This window comes from Melampsora larici-populina, assembly GCF_000204055.1.
Source record: "Melampsora larici-populina 98AG31 unplaced genomic scaffold MELLAscaffold_53, whole genome shotgun sequence".
Taxonomy (NCBI): domain Eukaryota; kingdom Fungi; phylum Basidiomycota; class Pucciniomycetes; order Pucciniales; family Melampsoraceae; genus Melampsora; species Melampsora laricis-populina.
Window position 1 is genome coordinate 452672 of NW_006768817.1, and position 20453 is coordinate 473124.

The 20453-nt window shown below is 35.2% G+C and overlaps 7 protein-coding genes across 7 annotated transcripts; 4 read left to right on the top strand and 3 right to left on the bottom strand.

Annotated features, from left to right (window-relative positions):
* Positions 1-405: 405 nt before the first annotated feature.
* On the top strand, positions 406-944 carry MELLADRAFT_31578 (uncharacterized protein; the record flags this gene model as incomplete). Its single annotated transcript, XM_007415704.1, has 4 exons — positions 406-496; positions 575-639; positions 718-777; positions 876-944. Coding segments are annotated over 4 exons (285 nt in total), but the record flags the coding sequence as incomplete, so codon positions are not given.
* A 3003-nt stretch (positions 945-3947) lies between these two features.
* MELLADRAFT_92884 (uncharacterized protein) lies at positions 3948-5046 on the top strand (the record flags this gene model as incomplete). The annotated part of the gene is made up of 4 exons (XM_007415705.1): positions 3948-3977; positions 4059-4226; positions 4278-4904; positions 5020-5046. The coding sequence occupies 4 exons, from the start codon at positions 3948-3950 to the stop codon at positions 5044-5046; spliced, it is 852 nt and encodes a 283-aa protein (XP_007415767.1).
* Positions 5047-7005: 1959 nt separating this feature from the next.
* MELLADRAFT_92885 (uncharacterized protein) lies at positions 7006-8641 on the bottom strand (the record flags this gene model as incomplete). The annotated part of the gene is made up of 2 exons (XM_007415759.1): positions 7006-8385; positions 8462-8641. The coding sequence occupies 2 exons, from the start codon at positions 8639-8641 to the stop codon at positions 7006-7008; spliced, it is 1560 nt and encodes a 519-aa protein (XP_007415821.1).
* A 1484-nt stretch (positions 8642-10125) lies between these two features.
* Positions 10126-10963, top strand: MELLADRAFT_111414 (uncharacterized protein; the record flags this gene model as incomplete). Its single annotated transcript, XM_007415706.1, has 3 exons — positions 10126-10157; positions 10344-10677; positions 10811-10963. The coding sequence occupies 3 exons, from the start codon at positions 10126-10128 to the stop codon at positions 10961-10963; spliced, it is 519 nt and encodes a 172-aa protein (XP_007415768.1).
* Positions 10964-11562: 599 nt separating this feature from the next.
* On the bottom strand, positions 11563-13133 carry MELLADRAFT_73102 (uncharacterized protein; the record flags this gene model as incomplete). Its single annotated transcript, XM_007415758.1, has 4 exons — positions 11563-12636; positions 12713-12807; positions 12884-12895; positions 12987-13133. 4 exons carry the CDS (start codon positions 13095-13097, stop codon positions 11919-11921), a joined length of 936 nt encoding a protein of 311 aa, XP_007415820.1.
* A 733-nt stretch (positions 13134-13866) lies between these two features.
* MELLADRAFT_92887 (uncharacterized protein) lies at positions 13867-16878 on the top strand (the record flags this gene model as incomplete). The annotated part of the gene is made up of 6 exons (XM_007415707.1): positions 13867-13995; positions 14086-14514; positions 14597-15005; positions 15073-15774; positions 15850-16811; positions 16873-16878. The coding sequence occupies 6 exons, from the start codon at positions 13867-13869 to the stop codon at positions 16876-16878; spliced, it is 2637 nt and encodes an 878-aa protein (XP_007415769.1).
* A 1560-nt stretch (positions 16879-18438) lies between these two features.
* MELLADRAFT_39412 (uncharacterized protein) lies at positions 18439-19233 on the bottom strand (the record flags this gene model as incomplete). The annotated part of the gene is made up of 1 exon (XM_007415757.1): positions 18439-19233. One exon carries the CDS (start codon positions 19231-19233, stop codon positions 18439-18441), a length of 795 nt encoding a protein of 264 aa, XP_007415819.1.
* Between the last annotated feature and the right edge of the window lie 1220 nt (positions 19234-20453).

Below are 20453 nucleotides of genomic sequence, written 5' to 3' on the forward strand. Positions count from 1 at the left end.
TATGAAGTTTGTACCATGGCACAAAGAATGAGGAAAGTGATCGACGGTGAACTATGCCCGTATACAGTTTTGTTGGCCAGGAGATCATCGGGGCACGATCGAGTATGGTTGTCGGACGATCGGACTATAAAATCTTGAAGAACCGTTCAGAGCGTTGGGCCCAGCATCACTGTGCACTTCTTTGCAATTCAATTACCACTCTCCAATTTGTTACTTCATTCTCCTATTCACTATTCCGTTAATCTTTGGTATAATTCTCAAGTTTACTATTTCAAGATGACTGCCGACCGTGAAACTCAATTTAAAAATGTCAGTTTCGTTTCTGTTTCGAATCTTTACATTCTCGGCACGACAAATTTGGATAAAAAGAGATGCTGAGCATAACCTGTTCATTTGAATCACTAGGCTGTTTCGATTGTTCAAAACTTGCCCAAAGATGGTGAAGATAAACCTACGCAAAACGACCAATTAGCCTTTTATGCGCTCTTCAAGCAAGGTCTGCTTGTACTCTGTCAATCACTTGCGTCAGTCTTGTAGGTCTGATGATTCCCCAATCCTCTTTCTATCCTCAAAGCCACCGTCGGAGAAGTCAATGTTCCTCGACCTGGTACCTTCGACTTTGCGGGGAAAGTCAAATGGGTAGGTGAATCGATTAGCATCATCTATGAGATGTTCAGATTCTAAAGACTCCATACCCGGATTGTGAAATATGAGTAGGATGCTTGGAAATCACAAGAAGGCATGAGTCAAGATGATGCGAAGGAAAAATATGTCAAGGTTAAACTCTAAAGTTTCTGTTTCTGATCGATCAAGTTGGAAAGATCAGTTTGAGAAATTTCAATAATTGATTTTGTTTGTATTTTCGGATTCTCTAGTTATTGCGTGAATACTTGGAGAAAGCATCGGACAAAGAGCAAGCAGCAAAATTGTTGGAACAGGTAAGAAAAGTCCTGCTCCTACTCTCTTCAATAGCGATAAAGATCCACGTACTCTTGGAATCTATGGGAGTCATGCTAAGTTTTGATCCTCTGTTCTCACCTCACTTAACAGCTTGATGCAACCTCATGAATGTTCCAATCATTCAAAAGCACTGGTTTTTGATCAATCTAAATATCCGATTCCCACAACCATCAAATTAGCTTCCAGCATCGAATTGCTTCATGATGCAAGGTATGATCTTTATCGTGTTGTGATTGTCTTTTGGGTCTCGAAACTGGTTTTTCTCTCTGTGTATACGTGTACCCAAAGAAGACGGAACAGCCTTGAATCAACCACACAATCCATTGGTATATCTTTTGTGTCTGTTAAGAAGTTAAGCGGCAACATGTATCAAAGTTTGAAGTCAAAATATCTAGGTTGAGCTGTTCTCTAATTTCCATGCTGTTGAGAAATTTCAATTCACAATGTCATGCGTGCTTTTTGATGAAGAGGCCACAGAAAATCTGATGATTTTTGAGTACACAAGTTTCCAAAGATTGAGAAGATCTCAAGCTCAGTCAAAACCAGGAAAAACTCATCCTACCTGAAGGGCCTATCAGAAGACCTTCTGACGAGATCTCAGTGTATGTCTTTGCTGAATCTCCAAAGGGCTTGAAGACACAAAAATCCAGGGCCAAAACAAATGTAAGCTCCAGATAAAGGGCTGTGGGCACCCTCAGTACGTGTTGCTGGCTTGTTCACTTCTTTTGATACCAGAAGCATGTATATAGAATTGACACAACCTTCATTGCCAAGATATGGTGGACAGTAGATTTTTGATATATAACAACATTATGAAAATTCATGATGCAAAAAAACAACAAATCAAAAGTGAAGAAGTAATTCACTCCAAGGTTAGTAAGAAGCTGAGAATGTTTGGCAAAGTTTTCAGAGTTTCAAGGGTGAAAACAAAGGTAGCTTTTTTCAAATACAGAATTTTCTTACCATTGGAGGACACTTCACCTCAAGATTATCTCTATCAAGGAGTGTCAGAGCTGGAACTTTATGTCTCATATCAACCTGTGCTGAATGTGTAAATCCAAAGCTTTCAAGATGAACAATCATTTGTGGACTCCTACAATCTGGTTCTGAAAATGTTTTCTCAGTATGAGTTCTTTGTCATTGAATATGTAATGAGCTAAAGAAGGTAACCATCATTTAACTCTATGTGGGCCTGATAATCAGAAGAGCTAATGAGCATGTGAACACCTACATTGCATGGTTGTGCTGAACATAATTTTCCAATCATAACTTCTGTAGTCCTATCTATTCCATCCATGCATTCAGTTGTATCAATTGGAAAGGGGATGGTATCAGAATTGCACTCAGTCAGATGAATTTTTTTAGCAAGTTTGAGTCACAATACACAAGAGGTTCATAGATTGATTTATTGTCAGCTGCACCACAGTGTGATTCTGAACATCATGTGCAAATCATTGGGTTGGACTTTGAGATGTTTCACATGGAGAATGTAGGGATGTTTTCAAAAAAAACATCAGATTGCCTACTTGAGATACTTGCATTGTTGGAGAGATTTTCTTGAACGTCTTTGTAAAATTGCCAAAATTGACAAAGTTCTTGCTCCACAATTGGATTCACTTGATCAAGTTTGACTTCTTGAAAAACCTGCTTTGATCACAACCGGGTCAGTAAAAATTTTCATAATTCCACTTGCCAATCATCATCATCTCAACTTACAATCAGGGGAATCTGAATAACCTCTTTGACTCCACTCAGCTTGAGAATATATATGCAGTTCCAGATCACATGCTTGACTTTTATTTCTCACAATTGGAGTAGAACAATTGTGTATCACACTCTGAGGAACTGTACAAAGATTATATAATCAAGAAGCACTTGACAAATATTTGTCAAAAGATGAACCTCATGTTCATGACAGAGAGCAAGTAAGATAGATATGTGGAAACCTGTAAGGCTGACTCTTCTTTGAGATTGAGAACCTTTGAGATCACAGAAGTTTGTCTCAGAATTGATGACCACAGGCTCAGCTGATGTTGTTCTAGGACCCTGGAATACACCCATGGAGGGTACTGACGGAGCATGATTTTCAGTTTTTTGCCTCTACACTACGCATCAGTGCCTCTATGAAGCTGCAGAGCACTTCAAAAGATGCGCATGGAGTAGGGCTATCAGATGAGACCAGACAGAGCCCGGCATCGTGTCTCACGGCGGCGTAAATCGCGATGGCGCAATTTTTTTTTCGACCTCCAAGGCCAAAAACCGACCCTCGATTTTTGGCCCTTTTTTGGGCGTTACATTGATATATCTTAGGTAATATTGGTGCTACCAGGCTGCGAGCTAGTGCATTTGAAAGCCTTCATTCTGGTGCATAGAGCAAGTAAGATAGATATGTGGAAACCTGTAAGGCTGACTCTTCTTTGAGATTGAGAACCTTTGAGATCACAGAAGTTTGTCTCAGAATTGATGACCACAGGCTCAGCTGATGTTGTTCTTCATTTGTTCTATGGGTACATCCCTCTGCACAAATTGGTCAGATTCTCATTTTGATCTGCATGATGTAAATATGTTGTGCGTTCCCCGGATTCACCGAGCCAAAACAAAAAAAATCAAGTCAGAAATGTAGTGACAGAGTCTCGTATGAGTACTCTGCGTCTCGCTTAATGATGGTCCAACTCCAATGATGGAGAGTTGGAAGATCGAGGAGCGGTACAACTATAAAGAGAAGATCTCCCAAACCTAAGCCCCGAGCTTTTTCGTAGACGTGGCCCCGCTCACTATGCCTGGCCCTATGGCCTCCGGCCATAACAAGAAACACACCAGATTTAAAATTCAACTTTCGCACCGGAACTAGATTAACAAAAACACTTCCATCCGATCGGCTGTTGTTCGAATCAACTTATCAATCGAACAAACCACTTTACCAACCTTCCAGATCAACCAAAAACAAGTCAATTCGCACATAACTTCGACAAATAAACAACTCAAAAATGAGGTCTGTAATTAATCAATCCAACAAAGTAAGTAAGTCACCATGGTACTCTGACCTCCCACAAATGTTCCTTGGTTTGTGCGACTAATTGATATCTTTATTTGAACAGGTATCAAAAAGTATCAGTAAATTAGAATACGAAAAGATATCCGCAGAACTAAACGAACTCACCAACCCCAACACATCAATTCCACCACCACCACCACCACTTTTAATACTAGATTTAAATGGTACATTAGTAATGAAAAAGAGACCAAATCCAATCAAACGACCATATGTAAGAGAATTTTTTAATTATATTTTTGGAAAAGAAGTGATTGGATCAAAGGAATATACGAATTGGGAAGTGATGATTTGGAGTTCTGCACAACCTCAGAATGTTAAAAAGATGTGTGAATTATTAGAAATTGAAAAAAGAGAACATGGTTTGGTTCCAAAAAATGATTATCTTGATCCACCGATTCATCATCATTCACATAGGTATCTAACTAGATCAAAAGTTAATTCATCAAATTCGAAAATCAAATCAAATGAAACCCCACAAACAAATCATGAACATCAACATCAAAATCCAACACCAAAGAACCACAAAAGAAAACGATCAATTTTAGAAATTTGGGATACAAGTCAAATGAATTTAAGTGATGAAGATTTCAATCGAAAAGTATCCACAACAAAAGACTCAAACTCAATCTGGAAAAAGATCAAATCTTTAGATCCATATACCCAACAAGAATACGATTATGGACCAAAGAATCATAAAAGATTAGTTTTAGAAATTTGGGATAGAAGTCAAATGAACTTGAGTGATCAAGATTTCAATCGAAAAGTATCCACAACAAAAGACTTAAACTCAATTTGGAAGAAGATCAAATATCTAGATCCATATACCCAACAAGAGTACGATTATGGACCAAAGAATACGATCATAATAGATGATAGTCCTGAAAAACTAGTAAGTTAATCCTCATCCTCTACTCATCATCATCATCATCAATCCTAAATCCGTCTTTTTTGAAAATTTCAGTTACTTCAACCTTTTAACTTGTGTCAAATTAAAGAATTTCAAGGAGATCGAAATGATGATGCTTTATTAAAGATTATTGAAACTTTAAAAGAAATCAAATCGAATTCAAATTCGAATTTTGCTTCTTATTTAAAATCCAAACATGATCAAAACCAAAATCAAAGTCAAAGTCAAAGTCAAAAACAAAAACGAAAACGAAAACAAAAACACAAACATAAACAAAAAGATCCAATTCAACAAGTTCATCTCTCTCACAATCAAGAACCTTCCAAACGATTTTTTTCGTAAACCATCAGGACCTTTGAAACCAACATTTCTTTACATTTACTTTTGTTTCTTCAAGATCTCAATTGTAAGTATGCTAAGTAATATTTGTCGTAAGATTATGTAATCAACTTCACTCCTTCAATCGATTCTCAATCCATTTTGTACAAATGCATTTTGATTTCTTTTCCAAAGTTGTTTTCTTTCAAGTTTCCTTACCAAAACCAAAGTACTAGTTTATCTGTAATCCTTATCTCTTTTTGCATTTACACCAATCTTCTTTCTTTTTGACTTAAATAGCTTTCTTGTGCTCATAGAAAAAAAGAAAAAAGAAAAACCCTTGTTTTTTTTATTCTTGAACACCACAAGAAAATACCAATAGTATAAAATCTGACTGATATGATGTTTGTACAGATGAGATCTGTTGAAAACCAAAAAACTATTCCCCGGAATTTGACTGAATAAAACAAATCATCAATGCAGAAACCAAAATCAGGTTTAGCACTGGAACTATTTTTTTCTCTTCTTCACAAAACCTTTCCTTGCAAATATCGGATCAACTTTACATTTGTTCGTATCAATGGGAAAAAAACTTGATTCAATTTTTCAACAAGGACGACCTAATATCTCTACACATTCTTTGTTTTTTTGCATGATCATTTAAAAGACTTTAAACTTCTTTTGAATTACAAAAACGACAGAACAAACTGAAAATCAAAAGGACCTTCTTTAAAGAATACATGGAAAATAACAATCCGAAATGCTTAACGATAAGAGACAACCAAAGAAAAAGAGACTCAAATCTGATTGAAACCAATCCAATTTGCTAAAATAAATAAAACCCTACCAACCTGAATTTCATTTTGTAGAGAAAAAGAAAACTCATAACTGAGAACCAATAAGAGAAATGATAATATCTGATAAGAATGATGATTATAGAATGGGTAACCATCTAATTCGATCTTGATCATCAATTCCATTAACATGACTTCTATCCACCACTTCCAAAGGATTACGATGAGCATGATGATGACTAGAACTGCCTGCAAGCCTCAAAGAATTCCTAGAAGTTGTATCGACCTGATCAACTTTCTTTAACCTTTTCAAACGATCTCTAAGTCTTTCAATCAATCCATTCCCATTCCCATCTCCATTTCCCTTTCCATCCTGATCCGCATCAACAGTTTGATTCTCCTCTAACCGTTCAATAAATTCACCTAACCTTTTTAACTCAATAAAGTTTGGATTCTTCATCTGTTTAGAATGAGCTTTAGTTAAATTAGCTAAATTAGATAATTGAATCAAAGTAAATAATCTGATCACTATATTTGAAAATCTACAAGGTAACATAAACGGATCTTCAATTAAATATTCGTAATCTTTTACATTCATTCCATCTTGATTCTTGGATTTCTTTTTACCTTTTTCATTGGGTTTTGAAAGTATCTTGGTGGATTTAAAAGCTTTGAAATCTTTGGAAACTTCAATCTTACAGGTCAGTCTTGATACCTTTGGATTTGATGATTCATTGGTTCTTTTCATCGTTGGTGTAGATTGAAGGTCTTGGATTTTGAAATTTAATTTCATTTTGATCATGCCTCTTATATTTCCTTTACTTTTAACAATATCATCATTTTCAATTTGAATTTCACCCCACCTTCAAATAAAACCACGGATCAAGACCCAAGAAACCAAAAAAATCGTCAGTTAAGATTTTCAAAGGACAAAAAAAGAATGAGTTGGTTTTGTAAATTCGATCAAAGACTTACCACATTAACCATTTTAAAAGATCAGAACAAGTTTTAGTTTCGATCCAAAGACTTTGACTATCCGAAACTTTTAAACTTTCATGACAACTTTCTACATCGATCTCTTCATTTCTCGTCGTCAACTCTCCATCAGTTCCTTCGGGTTCTTGTTTGATATACTTGATCTTGGCAATAGATTGAATAGAATTCATAATCTCTTCTGATGGTTCATCACCTTGGTTTGCATGAGTTTCGTTTAAATTATTCTCAAGTTCATGGATTTCATCAAGAGGATCAGACGAATCTTGTTTAGGTGTTCTGGCTTCTTCAGTATTGATTCCAAGTTGTTGAATAGGATCAGGTTGAGCTGACAATCGGTTTATCGATGGTCCTTCTGGATCATCAACCTCGAGTTGATGGATAGAATGCGACGAATTAGAAATTCCAGTTGGTGTTCTAGCATCTTGATCATCAACTGGAACTTGATGAATAGTATCAGATGAATCAAATGATGTATTGGGTGTTCTAAATCCTTGATCAACAACATCAAGTTGATGAACAGTATCAGATGAGTCGATAAATTTGTTCGGTATTTTAGGTTTTTGATAAATTGGTAATCGGCTCTCGTTGTCTCTTTGGGATCCAAAAGATGAAGCTTGATGAACCGAATGATGATCTAATACCGAATCCCGATCGATTTCATCAATAGCCGTCACAAATGAATCTTGAAGTGATGATTTTCTGGTTGGAAGAAAATCCTGATTTCTTTCTTCATCAGATGATAAATCCTCAAGTTGATGTTGATCGGCATCCTTTTCTTCTTTTACAAAGCTTCTTTGGTTTAACAAATTCGTAGTACTATCTAATGGATTATAATGTGATGAATGAATCGAAAGATCATCAAATGAATTAGATTCATCATCCGAATCCAATGAAACATGATCACTAAACTCGTCTGATAAGTCCTGATGATGATGATGATGATTGTACCGATCTTCGAAATCATCATAATTTACCAAGTTTTTTCTAGGTGGAAGTGGTGGTGGAATAGTGATTGGTAAGACTTTTCGGTTTTCCTTTGGTACATCAGGAACTCTACGACCTTCACGATCACCAGCACCAGTATTAGTACGACGATAAGGTAAAGGAGGAGGTCCCAACTTTCGTAAAGCTTCAACCGAATCCCAATGATCTCTTTCTTGTAAACTTAATTTAATAGCAATCGATAAAAGTTCATCTTCAATTAAATAATCTTTTTCAATCGGATAACTTGCACCTGGTGGTAATCTTGAAGGTCTTCTTGACGTTTCTGGTTGGTTATTGGGCGGTAGTACTCTGGTATCTTTATTTTTTGATATCTTGATTGCTTTTTCAATTTCATTTGATTCTATAATTTTCTGTCAATCAAAATATCCCTTAGTTAATACATTATAACAGGATCAAGTTGAAGATGATTTTGAGTATATGACTTACTAATTGATTTTCGAGTTTGAATTGATCTTCACTTGCTTTGATAGCTTTGTATAGTTCAATCTCATCATCATTAGGTTCATTATTTTTTTGATCTGAAGATGATGATTGGAATACTTGATTTGATGAGAATGAAGGTGAAAGGATTTGATGCTTTGAAGTTGAATGTCTTGAATATGACATTTTGGTTTAAGAAGTAGTTTGATGTCCAGTTCAAGTACTGCTACTACTGGTAACTACTATTAGGATTAAAGTTGAGAATGAAGTATGATGAATGAAGATATCATGTCTTCATTACTGAATTTGTAGAACGGTCAAGAGAAGAAAGACCTGATCAAGTTGAACTTATATGCAGCCAAGTCTTTCTTTCCAAATCGAACCTCAGCTGATTCACCTTAGAATACCTTATAATGTGACTCACTCACTACATACTGACTTGCACCCTCATGACCTATTGGTTTTTAACTTTTCAAGTTTGATTGGAATCGAAAAGAAAAAGAGAAATATCAAGAAATCACAATCATAATAAGACCAATCTTTGATTACCTTCCTTTTGTTTCGAGTGACTATCAGCTTGACTCTAATAACCATCTTGAAGTTGACAAACTCAAAGAATCCATACTCAGAAGTTTCAATGGTTTTCTACCTTTGTATCCTCATAGTTCATTCTTGTTTGTTCTCTGAAACAATGAGGAAAACAATTCGACTCAAATGATGACATCATAGTAAAACTGTTGTTAAGATAACTACAGTTTTATTTGACTTCATTTGAAACTTCACTTTCTGGAAACCCTTCTGTTCACCTTTTCTCTCCTCACTCCTAGGCAAATCATCTCCTATGATGCTATCCAAGCATTCTTTCTCAACCTGTAACATTTTTTGTAAAGAAACCATCCAAAGATATCTAGAAAAAAATGATTTTTTTTGGAAGAAGGAAATTTGTAGATATTGATATATGGTTTTGAGAAAGCTTTTTTTTTGTGAATTGATCCCATCTTGTACATGATATTTCTTTGACTATTTCTGCATATATTGTACCATAACTTAATATCTTTCTGAAAACCTATGCCTTTCCATAATCACATTCCATCTAAAACCACAAGACTTGCTACACATACATATTGTCAGTGTCAGTGTCATAGTCTGGGAAGCATGGCTTGACGCACAAATTAGTGGCAAGGTTAATCTGAAAAAAGATTAATTCCTGCAATATCATCAATAGCTGTCTTGATCTTCCATGGAGCACTACATGTGTTTTAATATTTCAAGAATTGTCATGGTATAAAACCTGATCATCATGTTGATGTACATTGTTGACCTTTTACATCCTAACCAAACATCAGATCAATAACCTTGGTCATTAAATCTATCATCCATAGATCCATCATGATGCAATCTATCTAACTGTTTTTATATGCTTGCTTGTTGAACTTGATGTTGGACTTGATTATGGATCAGATTGTCAGATTATATAGAATGCAATGACATCATTTTGAAGAAACAGTTGTTTGTTCAACTGTAGTTTGATTTAATCCCGATCAAGAAACCATGTTTCCAGTTCGATTGAAACTGAAATAGAGAAATATAAATTAGAATACAACAAGAAAGAAATTCAATTCGATCAAGATAGTCAAGTTTCCAGTTAATGAATCAAATCAGAATCAGAAATGTCAAAAGACCCATACTTTGAAGTCAAATCGTAAGCCCATCTTCACCCACACCCCATCATCCAAACCAAAATCTAACAAACCCTATTACATTCTAAACCCAAACAAAGTGAAGTGGAATCCTCACTAATCTCAGCCACGAACCTATTCTCATCCTACCAACGAATCCTCAAAACCTTACCCCCAGACTCACATCCAAACTCACTCGAACTAAAGAGCACAAAATCCGAACTGAATGCCACTTTATCAGGTTTAATGGCCGATTTATTAGAATTAAATGATACAGTCAACGTTTTAGAAGAAGATTTCAAAACGGTTGGAAAAAGTAAATTCGGTTTAAGTTTAGATGAGATTCGAAAGAGAAGAGTTTGGGTTGTTAAGTGTGAAGGAGAGTTGAAGAGGATGTTGGATGAGGTTAATGAACCTTTGAAGTCTACTCTTGTTCATCCACTTTCTAAAACTTATTCGAATGAAAACGAAGAAGAAGAAGATCGAAACGCAAAAAATGGAAATGAAGATGATCTTGAAGCCTATCAACAAGAACAAGAATCTGTTAGTAAACGTTTTAAGATTTCTATCTATTTCGATCCAAGATCGTCTCATGAGATTTAAATCATCATCGGTTTGGCTTTCTCTTGACCATTTCTCTGTGTGGGTTGGAGAGAACGATTCTTTTTTTTCGTAGATCATTCTTCATCAACAAGATCAAACCTTAGGTACTATCTCAGGTGTAGTAGGTGTTTTAAGGGAACAAGCTAGTTTGATGGGTCGAGAACTCTTTGATCAAACTCAGTTAAGAATCATTCCCCAAAACCTTTCAAAACAAACATCATTCTAATCTACATTCGATTGTTTTTTTAATTCGAGTACAGAATTCTAGAAGAATTTGATCATGATCTTGATTATACCGAATCAAGATTATCAAAAGCGAATCAAAAACTAAATCGATTTGTAAAAGATAATAAAAGTTGAGTGTTTGATTTTGGGTTTTATGTCTTCAAAAACCCTGCAAGAATGTCAAATTGATGGGATTTGTGAATCTTTTTCTTTTTCTGATTCTTCTTGGTAGATTCAAAATCAAGTTGGTGTATCTTACTTTTAATCTTAATCCTAATTTGTTTATTATTAGCCATTATTCTTATTTAACCTCATCACTATATCCTTTTTTCTAAACTCCTTCAAATCAAATCTCTCTCTCTCTCTGTGATACATCTTCACGATATTTCATTCAGTACATCATCTCTTTCTCTCTCTTTCTCTCTCAACCAGTTTAAATTTGTAAAACTACTCTTAGTGTTTGATCATTTCTTGAGGTCTTTTCCAACGTCTTGTTTTTTTTCTAAATCTTTCAAAAGAAGAAAAGAATAGATCATTTTAAATAGAAATCAATTCTGGAAGGGGTTTTTGCTTAATTTATTTTTTTCCACTCTTTAAATTCGAAATAAAAAGATCATTGTAAGATTACAAAATCGGTTTACATTTGATTTTATTGACAATCCGATTTACATAGATGAGCTTTGATTAATTTGAATGAGTTCTTGATCCTTTACTTCAAAACGTAGCTCAAACTTGAGAAACTTACATCAAATCAACACTCTAGGATAAATGAATCCTTCGAAAATGAAAACTTCAAAAGAGTGTATAAATCACAAATAGAGATCACAGGTAAAAGTAAATCACCTTAATAATCCAAATCGATTTCTCTTTTTTATTCTTTTTATCTCTTATTCAAATTCAAACTCAATCCAATCCTTCCCTTCTCCAAAAAATCATACTATAAAGACCCAATCACCTCAAGAAACCTTTGAATTCTTCAGACTTTCATCTTCAATACTACAAACCCTTCTTTCTTTTTCCAATAACTCTTCAAATTCGATCCTTTGAATTTCTTTCGTATTTGTATCCATCTCATCTTGATTTCTATTCCTTGTTGTTGTTGTTGTTGTTGTTGTTGTAGGGAATGGTTTATTAAGTTCTGGAATCGGATTCGATTTAGATTGAGTTCCTCGAATTTCTTCCCATCTAGATGGTTTTGTTAACTTTTCGTTTCTTAGTTCTTCCCATCTTGATTTAGTTGAGGTCGTGATGATTGAAGTTGGATTTGAAGTTGAAGTTGAATTTGAATCAAGATTTGATGGATTTTCAAATCGGTCTTGATCCTGATTCTCATTCTCATCCCTCCCACTCCCACTCCTCTTGGCGTTCACATTCCCATCCGCAATTCTCCCAGAAGCGTCTTCCAAAGCCTTTTCAAACCGATTCCTAACCCCATCCGCCCGATCAATCCTGCGATTCAAACCTTTCAAACCAAAATAAAACCCGATCCAAGACCCAAGAGCCGATCCCAAAGTAGTAAATCCAACAGACTGAGTTATCCACCAAACCCTAGCTTTAATAGCTTTTAAATCAGGTTGATGTGTTTGGTTTGAAACTAATGGAGGAAAAGATTTGATTAGAGCTTTGGATTTCCAAAAGAATGGTAGGGGTGAGATCATGGCTCCTATTATAAACCTACACATAAACGGATTCGAAGATTAGTTTCGTGTTTCTTGGTTTGGTTTGAGTTTAGGATTGGGGAATGGGTTACCCTAGTCTTGTGTAGGTTATCATTAATTGTCTTCCTTCTAATAAAAGCTCTTGATCTGATTTACTTAAACCATAATCAGATGCGTTTTCGAAAATCTAAATCGAAAAACCACATCAAATCCAATCATCAGTTTTTTGAACAAGTTGAAGTGGTTAGAAATCCTTGCTTAACTGTTTGAAAAACCTATATTATAAAAAACGGAAAATCGAAAAGTTTGATGAGTGTTTGGTTGCTTTCTTTGGAGTGTGATATGAAGATGGGGTTTGGATTTAACTTTTCCATTTTGTAGTGAGAATTGAGAATTGATTGAAGGTTTTGAGGTTGGTTTTGAGGTTGAAGGGATTAGATCGTAATCAGTTTCAGTAGGTTCTTCATTTGATATCATGGTTTGATTTTGACGATGGTTTGATTTTGATTCGATGGTTTGATGGTTTGGATTTGATGGTGGAATGGTTGACTGGAAATTTAAAATCAATTTTTTTTGGTTTGGTTGGTAGTTTCGGGTCGGGTATTAGGTATGTACCACATATTCAAGATGACATCATGATTTGTTGAGCAGCATTCATTCAAGTCTTGATGATGCCGATTGCTGCTGAGTGCCCCAAGAATTGGTATGATTTTTTCCAAGTAGACCTTCACTCTTGTTGTTCTCATCATCAGGTGTCTGTTTACGATTTAGCAAAAGTGGATTTTAATAAAACTGATTTTTTAGAATCTGAGTTTTGAACAATTCACTTGAACGGTAACAGACGGTAACCCATCATCGATCATCAAGATTCAAGAGACAGAAAGACTTCAAACTTCTAACCAAAGTCATGAGTACTCATTATAGATTCAAGACTCAAGCGAATACTTCTTACAGAAACTTATTATTAAAAGTTATTTTCATTTTCTTTTCTTTTCATCAAATTAACCCACACTAGAACACTGATTCCAATTCTGATGATTTTGGATGTAGAATAGAACCAATCACATTTTTCTGAATTATCAATCTCTACCAATGGATCTGATTCAACCAACTTGATTCAATCTACTAGCTCATATTGGTTAGCTAAATTTCAACAATTAGGTAGGTAATCTACTTCTCACTGGTCTTTCGATCAAATAACTAATCTACATTCGAAACTCTCCAATACACAGGTGGTTTGATTTGTATGCCATATCATTCACCTGGTAAATGTGCAAACCAATCACCTAGTTTTACGGTTTCTTCAAATCTTATTTCGGACTTTGTGGTTTCACCTTTTGATGATTTATTAGCTGTTGGTGATGAAAAGGGAAAGGTCAATCCGATTTTATCAAAACCATATATGTACTCATCTTGAAATCCTAAATGACCATGATCGTCTGGTTTGGGTATTTTGGATTGACAGGTTTCAGTGTTAAGATTACCAAATCAGATCGATTCAAATGAACTAAACCCAAACTTTCCACCACTTCATCATTTCTCTCATTCATCAGATGGAAGACCAATCGATAAACTGACCTTCAATCCAACTACAAGTTCACTCCTAAGTACTTCATCTGCTTCTAATTTATCAATTTGGGATTTAAACCATTCTTCATCAATCCAATCACCTGTTATCAATCTTGATCATCATCAGCTTGGGATTTGGGATCTTCAATGGAATTGGAATGGTGATTTGATCGGTTGTACTACTAAAGATGGAAACTTATCGATTTGGGACCCTAGGAATGGAAATCGGTTGATCGGTTCTTGTCTTTCTCATGGGGTGGCTGGAAAGAAATGTAGTAGGTTAGCTTGGATTAATAATTATATCATCACCACAGGTGTCAACAAGGTCAGTTTCTTTCACATTTCTCTTGATTTCTTTTTGCCTCATGATCTGAACCACGCACGACCTATCTGATTTGGATTCTTAGTTACGAGAACGTGAAATCTCATTGTACGATCCAAGAGAGCTTAGTAAAGGACCTTTAAAATCACAAACGATTGATAATTCTACGGGAGTGTTGATCCCATTAATTGATCCGAATCGATCGATGGTCTATCTTTCAGGTCGAGGTGAAACATCTGTGAGATGGTTCGAAATCAATTCTACATCTATCAATTCAAATCCTATAGAAGTACATCAAACTAGACTCGTAGATCCGATTGCTGGGATCGCCATGGCTCCGATCAATCCTTCTACGGTGGATGTGATGAAAGCTGAGATTTGTAAATTGGTGATCTTGAGTAAAAATCAACAAGTTTTACCGGTTATCATTCAAGCTCCTAAGAGACAGTATCTTGATTTTCATCTGGATGTGATGCCACCAGTTAGGAGTATGAGTAAGTGATTTGTTGACCGATCATCAGATGATCAATTTGGAATTCATTGTTCTTCCTTTTCCTTTAGCTGCAGCACAAACTTCTACTGAATGGCTGAATGGAGGAAATGCGACCATCGAGATGGTTTCGCAAGACCCAGCGGACTCTGGAACTCGATCATCCATCACGAAATCTACAGACATACCCTTGACCACCATCACTTCAAAAGCTCAACCCACACAGCCAGAGCCATTACCTGTTGCTTCGAAATCTAAACCTTTTCAACAACCTACCTCGCAAGTGTCGAGCTCTGATCAACCAGTCAGCTTACCAACTCAACCAAAGGCCTCTCAAGCAAAAGACTTGGTTCCTCCGATTTCATCATTAAATATCAGTGAACAAACCGCCAAATCATCAGTACCCAAAGCTCGTTGGTCTCGAAAATATTTAACTGGAAAGACACCCATGAAAGCCGATTACGAAGACTTACAAAACCTTTCAAGTACTTTCTCATCCGATCGAGAGATGATCAAATCCACCCCACGTTACTGTTATGTACCATTAGGTGGAGCCGGAGGAAAGTTGGGAGTGATTGAAGTTCAAAAGAAGGGTAGATTACCTACTCATCTTCCGGCTTTCTTGTCTCAAACCGATCTGGTGAGCTTTGAAGTTGATCTTTTGGTCGAAGGTAGAGTTTTTGTGGGGGGTTTGGATGGGAAGGTTAGGGTTTTTCAGGTTCCTGAGGATGGATTGAAGTCTGATATTGAAGAAGTTCAAATGATGTTATCTGGTAAAGTGATTTGATTCAAATCTATACAAATGTGTGTTTTGACTGATTTTGTTCATCTTTGAATATTCATTGCAGATCCGAAAATCGATCGAATTCATATTATCAAAGCTCATCCGATTGCCAAAGACATCATTTTCGTCATATCTGAAGATCAAGGTGAACCGACTTTACGGATCTGGGACGTAAGCTCATCTGAAAGCTCATCAGAACCTATAATGAAGTTTAAGATTCCATGTCAAAGGGTTTCATCAGCGAATTGGTCAAATGGATCAATGATTGCGATTTGTGATAAAGATTCAGGTTTGTATGTGATTGATCCAAGGAAAAGTCAACGGGATGGGAAAGAAGAATGGTGTGTTGGTAAAACTCATGATGCTTGTCAGAAATCTAATCAACTTTCTTGGATTGATTCACAAAAGTATTTATTGACTACTGGATTTAATTCATTATCGATGAGAGAATTGAAAGTGTATAGAGTAGAGTTTGAAAAGAAATTGGTTTTGGAAATTAATCGAATTAGTTTCGAGACCGTTTCTCTTTCTCCTTCGTTTGTGTTTTTCGATCAAGATCTCTCGGTGATCTTTTGTTGGAGTAAAGGAGAAAGAAGTTTGAATTTAATTGAAGTGATCATCAACGAAGAAACGGAAGAAGAAGCAACGGAAGAGATTAAGTTGGAAAAGTTAATGGGATTCTCACATTCTAGTCTTCAACTTGGGTTTAGCTTTTTTCCAAAACAAATCATGAATGTGAAGGAAATCGAAGTAGATCGTGCTTTGAGGTTGACTCAGAATTCGATTGAGGTGGTCAGCTTTATGGTTCCTAGGAATCGGACTGAATTCTTTCAGGATGATATATTTATTGATACTTTGGACGTTTTGGAAGCTACTTTTTGGAATGCAAAAGAATGGATCGAAGGAAAGGAAAAGGAAGAAAAGGAAGGAAGGGAAGGGAAGATGGTCGGGTTGAAGCCTGAGGGGATGAAGTGTGTTAGTGAAATGAAGATGGAATCGGTTGGGAAAAGTAAACAACGTGAATTGGTACGTAGATATCTTACTCTTTCGTCCAAAAAGTTGTTTTACACCAAAAAAACCCATCAAGATGTAAACTGATTTCGTGTTTTTTTTTGCATATATACGTAGATTAAAACTGAACCTTTTTTAACTGATTCACAAAAACAAGAAAAGTATTTAAATGATTTGTTTCAATCTGCTAAAGGAAATCATCAAGACAAAGAAAAAGAGGATCAAGAGGAAGAAGAAGAAGAGGAAGAGGTTATTGGAAAGAGTAGGGTAGGTGCACCGGTTGATGATGATGATTGGTAAGAAAAAAAATGGAAAGATCCGAAAAAAATTGTAGAGAATGAGAGTGGGAATGAGAATTGAAGTGGTGGGAATGTGTGTGTGTACTTATGGAAGAAAGGTTGTTTGGATTTTTTGGGGGATGTGTAGGACATAATGTGTTTTGTTTTTGTTGTTGTAAAAGGGTATAATGATGATGATGATGATGATGATGATGATGATGATGATGATGATTCTATTTTTTGAAAGTCTGATGAAACAAAAGAAGATACATATTAGTGTTAAGTAAATGGATGATTTTTTTACTAAAATGATTAGCTTTTGGGAGAAAGATGTTGAAAAAAACAGGTGAGGTGACTTGTGAGGTTGTGATGTATGTTGAGTTTGGTTTAGACTTTAGAGAGGTGGGTTGGGTTGGGTTGGGTTACAACTTACGACACATGGGTAAGTAGGATTTATATATGGAATGAATGAGCCCACTTTAGCTTTTTCGTGATTCTCTCACTACTAAAATAGACTTTTCAAAAGATATGTTTGAAATTTTGTAAGGTGTAAGGGTTCAAGAGATCAAGAGATTGGACAGGTTGGAAAGGTTGGAAAGGTTTGTGAAGAAAGATTGGTTGGATATGTTTTAGAATTTATAATGATTCATAAGATTTTGATTAGGATAAATTGATTTCAATGAAAAGAGAAGAGGAAATATGAATTGAGAAAAGACAAAAGAGAAAAAGATTTAATAAAAACAAGATTTCAAAGATTTCGAAAAAATAAAAAAGATGATTTGAAAGAAAAAGTGTTGAATAAAGACATCTTTTTTCAAAAAAAAAACGACATCTTCAAGAGATAGAGACTCGACTCAGACTTAGAGGATGTAAGGAGTGATTTGAAAAGAGTGATTTGAGAAGAGTTACTTATATAAAAAATGAGATTTAAAAAACATCATAAAACATATACCTTATACTTAAAGTGTGTGATCAAGAAGATGAGTCAAAGAAACCGACTCTTGAGATTTCTTTCTCATTATTACTCTCATGAAGTGTGATGCTACTGAAACAGATCAAGTGAAGAAATTGATTTAATTTCAATATGTATCAAGAAAAATCAAGATAAGTTTTAATAAGAGTTACATAAAAGAAGTCAGTAAGAACAAGATTCTTCATTTTTTAAACTGACATAGAGCATAAAGAGATGAACAATTTTTTGTGTACAACATATGATTAAGATATGATAAGATAAGATTATAGGGCGGTTACAATTCTTGAATTTGAATGTTAGACTGAAGGTCAGATGAAAAAGATCAGGCAAAGAGGAAAACAAATCGGTAGGAATTGAAAAAGTTTACATACATAAACTGGTTTTTTGAAGTTTATTCAGTTTGATTCTTCATGTTTATATGAATCATTATCTTTCTTGGAATCAGATTCGTCATGTTTATAAGAATCATAATCGTTCTTGGAGTTGGAGTTGGAGTTGTCGTACTTGGATGAATCGTAATCTTTCTTGGAGTCTGATTTTTTATACTTATAAGAGTCATAATTGTTCTTGGACTTTGACTTGGAGTTGTCGTATTTAGATGAATCATAATGTTTCTTGGAGTCTGATTCTTGATGCTTGTAGGAATCATCGGTCTTGGACTTGGAGTTGTCGTATTTAGATGAATCATAATGTTTCTTGGAGTCTGATTTTTCATACTTGTAGGAATCATCGGTCTTGGACTTGAAGTTGTCGTATTTAGATGAATCATAATTGTTCTTGGAGGTGGACTTGGAGTTGTCGTATTTAGATGAATCATAATCTTTCTTGGAGTCTGATTTTGTATACTTATAAGAATCATAATCGTTCTTGGACTTGGAGTTGTCGTATTTAGATGAATCATAATCGGAGTCTGATTTTTTGTATTTGTAAGAATCGTCGTTCTTGGACTTGGAGTTGTCGTACTTGGATGAATCATAATTGTTCTTGGAGTCTGATTTTTTGTGTTTGTAGGAGTCATCGGTCTTGGACTTGGAGTTGTCGTATTTAGATGGATAATAATCTTTCTTGGAATCTGATTTTTCATGTTTATAAGAATCATTGTTTTTGGAGTTGGACTTGGAGTTGTCGTACTTGGATGAATCATAATTGTGCTTGGAGTCTGATTTTTTGTGTTTATAAGAATCATGATCGTTCTTGGACTTGGAGTCGTCGTATTTAGATGAATCATAATGTTTCTTGGAATCTGATTTTTTGTATTCGTAAGAATCATAATCGTCCTTCGACTTTGACTTGGAGTTGTCGTATTTAGATGGATAATAATCTTTCTTGGAATCTGATTTTTCATGTTTATAAGAAGCGTAGTTGTCCTTAGACTTGGAGTTGTTGTCTTTAGATGGATGATGATCTTTCTTGGAGTCTGCTTTTTTGTACTTATAGGAATCATAGTTGTCCTTGGACTTGGAGTTGTCGTATTTAGATGAATCATAGTCTTTCTTGGAATCTGATTTTTCATAATTATAAGAATCATAGTCGTCCTTGGACTGATTTTTCAGATTTATGAAGTAAGTGAAGTGTGAAGTAAAAAGAACCAATTGTTCAAGTTGAATCAATTAGTAAGATTATCACACAACCTATCCACAATCAGAGTCAGAAGCTTACCTTTCCATAATTATCTCGAGGAATGATACTAGGATTTCCCAACATCGATCCAAGAGTACGCTCAACTGATCTAGGTCTATTACATAAAGAAATATAAGTTTGTCAGAAGGGTTTGATAGGAAATCATTGTACGGATAGTGTCAAATGACTCACACTTTGCTAATATCCATGGGCACGGCCATAACTCCTTGATGAATTTGCAAAACTATTTTAAAAAAAGATAATAGTGAAAGATAATCAGTACTCCACTTAAGAGGTTTCGCAAATGGATTGAATTCCGGAACACAGTTTTAAAAAAACAACTCACGCAAAAACATAGCAAGCACAAAGGTAAACATGTGTTTAAATGACATCTTGGTAAGATTAAAGGATTTTGGTTCGTTGGATTTGGGTGATTGGAGCTTAGGTACTGTATTGATTCAAGAAGGAAGATATTAGTGAAAGGAACTGGGAAAAGTCTCGTTGATGATGAAAAGATAAATAATCAATAAATCGAAATATTTTAAAAAGAAGAAAGGTACCTGAGATATAATTCTCTTCACTTAAATTAGGATGAATGATGATGATGAGGGAAGTTGAACCAACACCAAGAACCATTCAAGCTTTTATATCCTTCTGACCATGGCTTAAACTTTTGAAGTAACTTGCGAGTGTGTGTCATTGACCATGATCAACCTCATCCGTGATTTTGCAATATTGAAGTTCTTACAGACAGATCTTCAGAGACGTGATTTGTAAAATGAAGAT